Source organism: Bactrocera neohumeralis, unplaced genomic scaffold, assembly GCF_024586455.1.
Source record: "Bactrocera neohumeralis isolate Rockhampton unplaced genomic scaffold, APGP_CSIRO_Bneo_wtdbg2-racon-allhic-juicebox.fasta_v2 cluster09, whole genome shotgun sequence".
In the NCBI taxonomy this organism is placed as follows: Eukaryota; Metazoa; Arthropoda; class Insecta; order Diptera; family Tephritidae; genus Bactrocera; species Bactrocera neohumeralis.
The window spans coordinates 11,405,966-11,418,708 of NW_026089622.1; the positions used below are offsets into that span (position 1 = coordinate 11,405,966).

Consider the following 12,743-nt stretch of genomic DNA (forward strand, 5'->3'; position numbering starts at 1 on the left):
GCGTCAGGCCGGGGACTTTTTAATCTACTTTACCGATTCAAACAGGATTAGTCGCCGAAATAAGAGCCCTGCGCAGAAAAATCTAGTAACGTATAAGGACCTGATGTGGGAATCGGGAATTAGTTTAACCAGTTAATTCAAACAGGGCATAACTATCATTAAACAACATTACTGTGAGTTTTTGGATCGAGTGGACGCAAATATCAAATTTAAGCAAAATGCTTTCAACCCATGGCGTATACTTGTTAAATAAACATAAAAATATTTATTTCTATTTAATCGCCATTTATTGAGACAAATCAGATACAAAATGTGAGCTATATAAAAATGTTTCGTAAGTACCAACCTTCATAATCCACGATTACAAAAATGAGTTTATTCGCTGCCTTATTGATTAAGACTTCTATAATTTCTGAAATACGAATAAAAGACACGGTTATTAAATTGCGTAAGTAAAATTAAGCTTACTAATTCCTGAAGGTTATATCTTTCGTACTATTTTTTTGTACTTTAAACAATTATAAAAATTTTATGACGTCATTCAGTCGATAAATATTTGTTGCTTCTTTATTGGGTGATTTGCCAACCTTATACGATTTTAGGTTATGTAAAGAGATAAAAGTCAATTATTGAACAATACCACTTATTACCGTCCTCCAGCAACAGGCAAAAATACTTTTTTCAGTCTATAATAATGTCAGATTTATGAACAATATTATTTTAATCATTGTACTGTTAATACAATTTGGTATTCGAGTGTCGAATGGCAGCTGCAAAGGTGCAATTATAGATGCGCAATAGGGGGAAACTCCAACTTCAGACAAGAGAACAACTACAAGCTAAAACATTCAGGAGTTTCACCATGAATATTAATAGTAAAGCAAACATTTCATACGATTAGTGAGTATAAATAGATTTAGAAATTATTAACAAATTGTACATGGAGGAAATGCCGTTCATATATTAATGTAGGCCTAACCAAAGTTGTAACAAATATAGTTAAAAACAAGTAAGGAAGGGCTAAGTTCGGGTGTCACCGAACATTTTATACTCTCGCATGGTAAAGTGATAATCGAGATTTCATAATACGTCATTTACATATTTTTCAAATACCGTATTTTTGTAAAGTTTTATTCCGCTATCATCATTGCTTCCTAATGTTTATACTCGTATTATACAGAGAAGGCATCAGATGGAATTCAAAATAGCTTTATATTGGAAGAAGGCGTGGTTGTGAACCGATTTCACCCATATTTCGTACATGTCATCAGGGTGTTAAGAAAATATTATATACCGAATTTCATTGAAATCGGTCTAGTAGCTTATGAGATATGGTTCTTGGTCCATAAGTGGGCGGCGCCACGCCCATTTTCAATTTTTAAAAAAAGCCTGGGTGCAGCTTCCTTCTGCCACTTTTTCCGTAAAATTTAGTGTTTCTAACGTTTTTTATCATCACTTTTAGTGATTTTGAACATAACCTTTGTATGGGAGGTGGGCGTGGTTATTATCCGATTTCTTCCATTTTTGAACTGTATATGGAAATACCTGAATAAAACGACTCTGTAGACTTTGGTTGACATAGCTATAGTAGTTTCCGAGATATGTACAAAAAACTTAGTAGGGGGCGGGTCCACGCCCACTTTTCCAAAACAGTTGCGTCCAAATAAGCCCCTCCCTAATGCGATCCTTTGTGCCAAATTTCACTTTAATATCTTTATTTATGGCTTAGTTATGACACTTTATAGGTTTTCGGTTTCCGCCATTTTGTGGGCGTGGCAGTGGGCCGATTTTGCCCATCTTCGAACTTAACCTTCTTATGGAGCCAAGGAATACGTGTACCAAGTTTCATCAGGATATCTCAATTTTTACTCAAGTTACAGCTTGCACGGACGGACGGACAGACGGACGAACAGACGGACGGACAGACAGACATCCGGATTTCGACTCTACTCGTCGCCCTGATCACTTTGGTATATATAACCCTATATCTGACTCTTTTAGTTTTAGGACTTACAAACAACCGTTATGTGAACAAAACTATAATACTCTCGTTAGCAACATTGTTGCGAGAGTATAAAAAATAAAATATATTTATTTTTAATTTCTTAGTTGAATATTTTTTATTTAGTCACACGTGGTGTTGGGATGTAGTGCAGGTCGCCTCCAAGCTGGTGCATCCTGTGACACGCTAAATGACTTGCGGCCTTACAACTCCTTGGACGACCTTTGGCTTTGGGCTGGTTCTTGAGAAACTTTTATTTGGATTTGGTAGAACCCTGGGCTTGTGGTGGCGGCATTCTGGCACCTGAGTACGTCCTCCCCCTTCGTCGTTAAGTTGGCGCGGTAGGTGTAAGTTGAGATGACTCCTTCTTTGCGCTGGTCGGCTCTGAACGTACTGCCTCATAAGGGTGTACGTCAACCCTCGCCTTGGCCTCGTCACTGAGATAACCTTGGGACCATAAAAGGCGACTACTTTTCCAGGGGACGGATAGCGACTCTCTCTAACAACGACGGAAAAACGACGAAGGGAGGTTAAGGGCTGTCAAAATCGACACCTAGATCCATCCCAGGCGGGGCTGCTGCTCCTATGGCGACGAAACCGTCACTGGGCAACGGCAGCAACAGGACAAAGACTCCAGTAGGTGTCTCCTCTTCTGGTAGCAGAATGGGGGAAGCCGGCAGCCTCTCAGGTGGGGGAGGTTTGGAAGGGAGCCAGACTGGAGGCCGTGGACAAAGCGGATGTTAGTCTTCGCTCTAGGGCTCGCGTTTGGTTGCCGGCCGAACCTTCCACTGCGAGTGAGATTGAGGAAATCCTCAGATATTGCACCCCTCACTTCCAACGCAGGACTTAGGAGAGTTTTAAGGCTAGAGAGAACCGATGAACTATATCGGCAAGCGCTGATAATGCTAAACACGGAGTCCATCGGTCCTCTCAGCAAAACAAAGTGAACCATTAGCTATGGTTTTGAAATGGTAGTGCTGAAAGTACTCCCATCAGATGCCAGAGCTGATGGCACCCAAGCTGCAGCTGCGGTGGATGCGACAGAGGGCGCTGACGGTGAAACGACCGTGGAAATCGACCCGAATCTCTCAGACGTAGCGAGTACTGGGGGCAGTTCGTCGATCGGCGACTCCGTCTTCAGCCTTGAACACTTGTTTGAGGAGGTGCGGGTCGATCACGAATTGGGCGCTGCACTAGCGCTCCTGGAGGAGAGTCTGAAGAATGAAATTCCTCCAGATTAACCTCCAGCACGCGAAGGCGGCCTCCGCCAATCTATTGCTCCGTCTGGAACAAGACGGAGCTGATGTCGTCCTGATCCAGGAACCGTGGTTGACTGGTAACGGGATCTCTGGATTGAGGACAAAGAGCCATAGGCTCCTCACGGCCAAGGATGCAGGTAGGAACAGAGCTTGTATGTTGGTAAGGAATAAATTAACGGTATTTCTTTTACCTAATTTCAGCAACGCTGACGTAGTCACAGCGAAATTGGAGTGTGCCACCGGAGATTTCTGGCTTATCTCCGCGTACATGCCACACGATGATGTGGTGGAGCCACCTCCTTTCTGCTGAGGAGGGCCTTAGCCGAAGCGTTTTAGACTGGTACCGGCGTCATCATCAGTTCCAATGGAAACTCGCGACACCCAGTCTGGGGTAGCTCATCAATAATAGAGGTGAGTCGCTTTTTGATTTTATTGTTAGCGAAAATCTTCGCATTTGTAATAGAGGAAACTCTCCTGCTTTTGTGACCGCAGGATAGGAGGAGGTTCTTGACCGCACCCTAACCTCGTCCTCGACGATGACTCCTTTTCAGATCACAGGTACATCGGGTTTAGTCTAGTCAGAGCAGGTCCGCCTAGAAAATCTTCCAGAAGCCCTAGGAACACGGATTGGGAAGGTTACCGCAGGAGGCTTCGGCAAACTCTCCCTCGCGCACCGGGGGTGGACTTGTTGGCTACTACCGTAACGGTGGAGGAATGGGTTGAAGTCTTCAGCTCGGCGTGCAATGCTGCGCTGGAGTGGTCCTGTCCACTGAAAACAACGAAGGGCAAATGGAAACCTCTATGGTGGACTATGGATCTCTCAGATATCAGGGCGTCCTGTAGACGTTTATTCAACAGGGCCCGCAGAAGTGGGTTATCTGATGACTGGGCTTTGTATAAAATAGGACGTTCAATATACAAGTCCGAGTTAAGAAAGGCTAAGAGGACCTTGTGGAAAAGCTTCTGTGAAAAAGTCGAAGGCTGTCACGAGTCCTCTAGATTCAGGCGTATTCTTGCAAAAAAACCAGTGTCCCTGGGGTATCTCAAGGATGCAAATGGGAAGTGGGCCCTCAGCAGTGAAGAAACACTTCAGATGCTTCTCGACGCTCACTTCCCGAGCAATACGTCCTCTGTGAGGGAATCTCTCGAGGTGCAGCATGACGATTGTGCGGCCTTTGTCGGCAATCTGGATGAGCGGCATTTGACGTGGGCGATTAATTCGTTCAAAACGTTCAAGTCCCCGTGACCAGACGGCATCATACCAGCGCAGCTGCAACAGGCTGTTAAGGTGTCATGTAGCTGTTTGGCACCTATCTATGCGAACTGCATGAGATTAAGTTACATCCCACGGGCCTGGAGACGAGTCAAGGTTACGTTCATCCTGAAGGCTGGCAAGGGCTCCCATGACACGGCCAAGGATTTCAGGCCCATCAACCTCTCCTCCTTCCTGCTAAAGACTCTGGAGAGACTGATGGACTGGTATATAAGGAGGCGCACTCCAAGAGACTATCTATCAGGAGCACAATAAGCTTATCGTAAAGGCAGGTCAGTGGATACTGCCTTGCATACTATTGTATCATGGCTCGAAGAAGTCATTCAAGCCAAGGACTTCGCTGTTAGGACCTTCTTTGATATAGAGGGAGCTTTCAACAATAACCTGCCTGAGGCAATAGTAGCTGCTCTTGACGGTCTTGGGATTGAATCGAACCTCAAGCACCTCATTCTCAGTCTTCTATGCGACAGAGTGATCGAAGCAGAATGGGGTAGCGCGCGTACGAGGCGAAGTGTGAGTAGGGGAACACCACAGGGTGGGGTTCTCTCTCCTCTTCTATGGATCCCAGTCGTTGACGAATTGCTCAAAAAACTAGAGGATCGCGGCTGTCGGGTGATTGCCTATGCAGACGATGTAGCACTTATGGTCAAAGTGAAGTTCCTTAGCACCGTGTACCAGTTGACGCAGGGATATCTCAGCGTTGTAACAAAATGGGCGGTTGGAAGTGGACTCGCCATTAACCCAAATAAACAGAAATGGTTTTATTCAGCAGAAAATATAATATTCCGGTGGCACCGTTGCCGCAAGTGGGAGGTATTCGCCTGCAACCGGCAGATACAGTGAAATATTTAGAGCTTATCCTGGATAAGAAGCTTTCATGGCAGCCGAATATCGAGGAGAGAGCAAAAAAGGCATCCATTGCCCTATACTGCTGTAGAGCAGCTATTGGCAAAAGATGGGGCCTCTCACCGAAAGTGGTCCTCTGGCTCTATGACACCATAGCCAAGCCCATCTTGTTCTGTGGTGTCTTCGTGAGGTGGAGGGCTTTAGGGGACACCACACTGGCCAAGAAAGCGTTCAACGGGCTGCGCTAATAAGCATATGTGGTGCATTAAGATCCACCAAAACCATGGCACTTAATGCAATTTTGAACATAATGCCGGTGGACATTGCCGGAAGGTTCATAGCCGCGAAGGTGGTTATCAGACTCAGAGAATCTGGATTCTTAAAGGAACGCGTATCTGGACATTCGGATATCCTCATAAGCCATGTCGAACTCTGGCGGCCCCTTTTCTACCCATATACCGAAGAGGGAGATATGGGTGGGAAGAAGCCGTTGGAGGAGAGGGGCAGCAAGCTTCTTCACAGATGGGTTAAAGCATGGGGGGAAGGTTGGTGGAGAGGTTTACTGTCGGGAGCTCTCTATCAACTCCTGTTTTCAGGCTTCCCGACTACTGCAGTGTATTCCTTGCTGAGGTTGCAGATATCAAGGTAGCAGCAGATTTGCTGCTACGGAGTGCATCCACCTTCAGAGAAGTGACCATTCACTCAGATAGCAGAGCGGCAATACTAGCCTTGAACTCATTCACAGTGCGTTCAGGGTTGGTAGAAGAATGTCTAACGTCGCTATCTCTGGCAGCTAGAGTTTTGGTGATTAGACTGGTGTGGGTGCCGGGCCATAGCGGAATCGCAGTTAATTACAAAGCTGATGAGCTAGCAAGGAAGGGTACCCTAGAATCATTATCGGAAGAATGGGAACGGGTCGGTGCTCCTGTATCCTCTTATGTTCTACTCCGCTGGGCCAGCATGGGTACTTGTGCGGTCGCAAAAGCCTTTTGGCCCAGGACAGATCGCAGGAGATCTAGTGATCTCTTAGATTTCAGTAAGGCTAACCTCACATTAGTAGTGGGACTCTTAACACTGCCCTATTGGCATACATGCCGTAAGAATGGGTATCTTACCAGATGCCGACTGGAGAAGCTGTTTGGGAAAAGATGCGGTAGAAACAAGCCAGAACTTCCTTCTTGACTGTCCCGCGGTTGGGAGGTCAAGACTTAGATACTTGGGGGGCGCATACCTTCGGACATCCCACCGAACTGACGGGTGTTGAAGTTAAGCGTCTCTGTAACTACTTAGTCTTACATTTATTAAGATTCACTAGCATAACATTTATATCATTAATAAATAATAAGAACAGAGTTGGGTCAAGATGACGAAACACCAAATTTTTTCCCCCTAAAACTCCAAGAAAAATACCAAAATTATCCTAAGAAGGAATTACTAAAAAATAAAATATTTTTACATAAGTTATGTATATAATTATGTATAGAAATATTGATTAATATATATAATCAAATATTATAGAATTATTTATATACATATGTATGTTAAATTATAAACAAAAAATAAAAATCATTAGCAAATTATTTACTATTTCATATTTATTTTATCTAAGACTTGAAGTATCTTATCTTTTTTAAATCTGCTCTACTTAACAACAAAGAACCATCGGTGTTCTATTTTCCGCTTCAGTGAGTCGTTCAGCAATCTACCATGAGCGTTTGAGCACAACGGTGCTCAAGGATAACTTTAACTGACCAGCAATTTTACGAATCGAAAGGTCACTTTTTGTCAACGAAACAACCTTTGCTTCAACATCGAATACAATTTTTCGCAGTTTGTATGAAAACAATGTTAAAATGTTAGAGCACTGAAAGTACACATTTTTTTTTTTGCATTTTCGTTTTATTATTATTTTTTTCTAAACGACCAATATGTCGAGAATATTGTATACAAATTTTTAGTCAATTATAGTCAAACTAACGGAGTTACAGCGTTTTAAATGACCGGCCGTGAGATACCTGACTTTGAAACTTCAAATCGATTTTCCCGAAAACGTTATTTTTGAAGTTCGTGAACATTAGAACTCAAAATCCACTGAACCGATCCTTTTGAAAATTTGAACATTACTTCTTCACATAAATCAACAGGTAAACAGATGAAGTTTTTTTTTAATTTTTTTCTATTTTTTATTAACAAATTAACAGCGATTTTTTGAGCTAAAATCGCGCCTTTTACTTCCAAATACTGCAAAAGATAGAAAAAATAAAACTCATTCTAATTACCTCGAGAAATACATCACATTTGAAAGGCATATCAATTTTTTTTGTTTCAGATGATCCGGTAACGAGTTGTAATGTTCACCGCTAAACCCCTTTTCTCCAAAGCGCTTCTGGAGATTCACCGCCACAGGCTTATTTATTAATATTTTTCATTGAAAATTTTTTCTAACATACTTCAAAAGTTGTACAATAATATGTCATTAAATTGAATAAAATTATATTACTCATGTCGCCGCAAAAAAAACACAAATATATCCTGTTTTTGCCTTTAAAACCTTACCTCCCCCCTAAGTGACGAACATCAAAACGGTTTTTTTAGTTGGAAACACTCCACTTGGCCATTTTCGTGCTCTCACAAACATTAAAAAACAGCTGAATTTCTTTACACTGTGTGAAGTACACATATGGTTAAAATAATATGAACATTCCTTTAGGGTGCAGTCATGATTGAATTTTGAATGTTTGGTGAAGTACACGAATGCAACTATGGGTTGATTTTATTAAATTCGATATGGTAGTACTTTTTATAGTGAAAAGAAAATGCTGAAACCACTCTTTGTAGTGGGCGTGGCAATTGATTGCTGATGTTCGTTTTCTAAGGTGTCAAATAATAAGTACATTGTTAATTATTTTAAGATTTTCATCAAATCGAGCGATAGCTTCATGCTTAAGACTCATTAAAAAAATGTATAGATGATTAGAAAAAGCATTGCAGGGCGGAGGAAAAAGAAATCTTTTTAAATCTCATAAGAGAGGGCCAAAGTCTTAGGAATATCGCTAAAACATTAGGCCGTCCATTGTATTTCATGCAGAATGCCTTAAGTATATTAAAAGAATGTTGAAACTCGCTGTCGACCCAAAGAGACATCAACAACAACGGACAACGGTATCGTCACTCTTGGTAAAAAGGAAGATATAAATGGGAATCTTCATGAATAATATCAGCCGATATTGGTAGCATGTTATCTTCCCCATATGGCCCTAAGAAGGCTACATCCAGCTAATTTACCTGGCAGGATAGACAACAAAATACCATTATTGCGAAGAAAAATTTAAGATAAGATTACAATTCGCGAGAAATCATGCAAATTGGTCCGGCCCAAGTGGTGAAAAAAACACAATATCTTGTGGAGCGACGAAACAAAAATTAATTTTTTCAGAAATGATGCCAGACGGAATGTTAGTCGTTCGAAAGGCAAAGAATTACATTCACAGTCTACAAAATAGACCGTTAAACACACTGGCGGCAACAAAATGGTCTGAGGCTGCTTTTCATGGTATGGTGTAGGACCAATACATCGTATTTTAGATACCATGAATAGGTTTCAATATAAAGATATCTTGGAAAACACGATGCTGCCATCTGCTTAGGAAAGTATGCCACTAATATGGAAATTTCAGCGGGATAATGATCTTAATCATACGTCGACGTTGGTAAAAGGTTGGTTTCAGGACAATGGTGTGAGTTCTCTTAAATCGCCATGTCAATCTCCCGGCTTGAATCCAAGGGGAAACCTTTGTGGGGAGCTAAAGCAACAAATTGGGAAGCAATCGTTCCAAAATAAGGATCAGTTAGAGAAATTTGTTGAAAAATCTGTATGAGATTCCAATTGATACGTGCCGCAAACTTATCACCAGTATGCCAAAACGGATCTCAAAAGGAATTGAAAATAATGGCAGATATACTAGACACTGATGAAAGAAGTAAATAAAAATTAAATAGAAGACAGAAAACTCAAACTAATACATTTTTTCATTCACAGATACCTGATGTATTTATTATTTTGTCCAGCCATTTTTTAGTCTTTTTATTATTTGCTAGAAATATAAGTTCTTATTTCAATTATTATGACAAATATCTTTATTTTTATTATTTAAGTCATATATGAAATGAAATATGATATTATTTCTCTTTAAACATGAATAAATGAGAATTTATTAGTCATTGAATGCTACACGGGCGTATGTACTTATTATTTTGACCATTTGTGTATATCTGGCGCTATGTTTCACATGTATTGTTTGTCTATGCAGTGCTGTGCTAGGTATGCATAACTGGACCTTAAGTTTACATATCTATACATTTCGGTCAATAAAAACGTACCGTCACTTCTGTAGACGATCTAATAATTGTAAATTAAAAACAAAAAAATCTACTAAATTAGTAGGCACAGAGAAATTAATTATTTTTTATGAAATAGGGTTGAACACTGTTCAGTTATAGTTGTGTTTCGATTGGGTTTTGAAAATGTCAAATAATCACAAAACATTAATGCGTGACCAAACATTCGCATAGTGGTATTAGATGAGGAAAAGTGATCTTCTTAGGATGAGAGAAAAGACAACTTATTGCAGTGTATAAATTTAAGCGACCGTTTTAAAAGTGTATTTTTCAGGATAATTGTATAGAGTAAATGTGGGTAATATGGTATACCAATTTGTATTTTGGCTATAACTACGAAAAGATTCGTCAGAAACCTTCAAAACTGAATTGTTTCTAGTATTTTAATATGGGCAAATATAGCCCTTGACTTAAAATGCATATTGGTATAAAATTTGTAATTAAAAATGTGAAAGAAGTTAGAAATTGGCATTATGAAAAACGCGCGGATAATATGGTATACATTAGAGTGATTCAAAAAAAAATTTTTTTTTCGTTTGGTACTCGGAAAAATAGGTTCCTAGACATCTCTAAGAAAGCCTCTCCAAACATGAGTTTTTAATTGTAACGGGAAGGTCCTCCTACATACAGTTTTCTATTTTTTCTTATTATCAGATAGAATAATTTATATCTCGCTTCCAACTACTTGAAAAAATATCTTGTTTCTTAGATTTTGTAGGAAATTGAATGCTCTACAAAAAAGGTCTATTATGATTTTTTCGTAAACCCAAACGTTTAAAAGATCTTAACAGTTAAAGTTTGATTATTTTTGGGAAAATTTTTTATTTTTTATGAATTTTATAACTCAATGAAAAAAAATTATTATGAATGATACTACAAGTATACCGCGCTTTGATTGTGAGAAGCTGCTGTACGATACCACTGCTCTGATTGAGTGTCAGCAATTCAATCACATCTTAAATGAAAATAATAAGATGTTGGATTTATGTTTCAGTAATTTGGATCTTTCAATCAACGAAACCCTTGCTTTCACGATTGCGGATAAATATCACCCGCCTGTGGAGATCTTCTTGGATTTTCAGCCTAGTCAAATCCCAAATTATCCTCCTTCTTATTCGTTTAAGAAAGCCGACTATGTGAGTCTTAACGCTTTCTTTTTAAGATCTAACTGGATTGAGCTATACAAAATACAAGAAGTGGATGATAAGGTTAGTTGGTTTTATAATAAAGTACAAGAAGGTATTTCTCAGTTTGTCTCTGTATACTCGAGGAAACCAAGTAAATTTCCCTGCTGGTTGTCTAAAGAACTTAAAAATAAAATTAACTTGAAGAAATCTGCGCATACCAAATATAAGAGAAATAAAACTAAGTCAAATTATAGATGTTTTAGCCAACTGGGACTCGAATGCAAGACATTAAGTGCAATATGCTACAAGTCATACATTAATAAAGTGGAAAATCTAGGCTCTTCAGACAAAAATGAATTCTGGAGGTTTGTCAAGAACAAAAGTACCGACATGGGAATCCCAGCTACCATGACATGGAATGATCTAACCGCTCATTCGATCTGGATTCCTGGATCCAAAAAAAGGTGCAGGACCTGACGGTCTGCCTAATATATTTCAACGCAACTGTGCTGCCGGGCTCTGTGAACCTATCACACATATATTCAGCAAGTCTTTTCATCACGGAACCTTTCCATCGGCGTGGAAATCGTCGTTCATCAGTCCCATCCACAAAAACGACCCTAGATCTGACGTCACCAATTATAGACCTGTATGTATCCAATCTGCATTAATATGCAGAAATATCATTTCTCCTAAACAGCACGGATTTGTTGGTGGCAGATCTACTACAACAAACTTATATACCTATGTCAACTACATCTTCAAGGCCATGGACAGCGGTATTCCAGTTCATTCAATATATACGGACTTTAGCAAGGCATTCGACAAAGTGGACCATGAAACTCTTATGGAGAAGCTAAAAAATTATGGAGTGAATGGCAATGCGCTACGCTGGATCAGATCGTACCTAAGACCTACGAAGAAGATTGCAAGTAAGGATCGACGGACACATTTCAGATGAGTATGATGTCACTTCTGGTGTTCCCCAGGAATTCCACCTTGGACCCATACTCTTCAACATATTTGTGAATAACATTGGGAAGAAACTTCAGTTTGAGTACTTATTATACGCTGACGATTTAAAATTTTTTTTGTAGAATTTTCACCGTTCTTACAAAACGATATAGATGAGCTGTATAACTGGTGTAAGATAAATAAACTTGTTCTGAATGTGAAAAAATGCGCAGTGATGTCCTTCACCCGTGCGCATACGCAGGTACCTTTATCCTACACTTTGAATGACCAAAGACTCACGGAAGTTGAAGACATCAGAGACCTGGGTATCACTATTGACAGAAGACTAATTTTCAAGAAACATATCGAAACAATTACTTCACAGGCATACAAAATACTAGGGTTGATTAATCGTATGTGTAGGGAATTTGAGAACAATTGCTCATTAACCTGTTTGTTCTCAGCATTAGTGCTACCCATTCTAGAATATGGAATAGTGATCATAACAGACACAGAAACGATATCAATTCAACAGAAGACGTCCGAAGAATCCTGAAAATAAATGACCTTAAATCTCTACGGCAGGTAGCAGACCTCATCTTCTTCTTCAAAATCTTCAATGGATTAATTGATGCCCCAGAAATCTTTGCAGACTTTGAAATCATACCAAATGAGCTTAACCTTACACAGATGAGGATCCCGAAAACTTGCAGATCGGAACAAAAACTATGTAATCAATGGCCCACAGGAAAGAATCTGCAGATTGGTAAACCCTCTGCACGGTGACGTCAACTTCTTCAGCGGATCTCTACAGAACCTCAGAAAGATCATTAAAAAAGTTTTATTAAAATACTAGCATACGAACTAGGTACTTGTTTAATTCC

General features: G+C 40.0%; 1 protein-coding gene across 5 annotated transcripts in view; it reads right to left on the reverse strand.

Annotated features, from left to right (window-relative positions):
- LOC126764544 (protein PALS2) overlaps positions 1-12,743 on the reverse strand; it is a 161,994-nt gene that overhangs the window by 120,584 nt on the left and 28,667 nt on the right. For 4 of the 5 annotated variants that reach the window (XM_050482236.1, XM_050482239.1, XM_050482240.1 and 1 more), the window contains exon 2: positions 347-412. The exons of the other annotated variant lie outside the window; for it this stretch is intronic. In XM_050482236.1, the coding sequence (XP_050338193.1) occupies positions 347-352 (6 nt within the window). In that variant the 5' untranslated portion in view covers positions 353-412. The remainder of the gene's footprint in view (positions 1-346; positions 413-12,743) is intronic. 5 annotated transcript variants of the gene reach the window in all.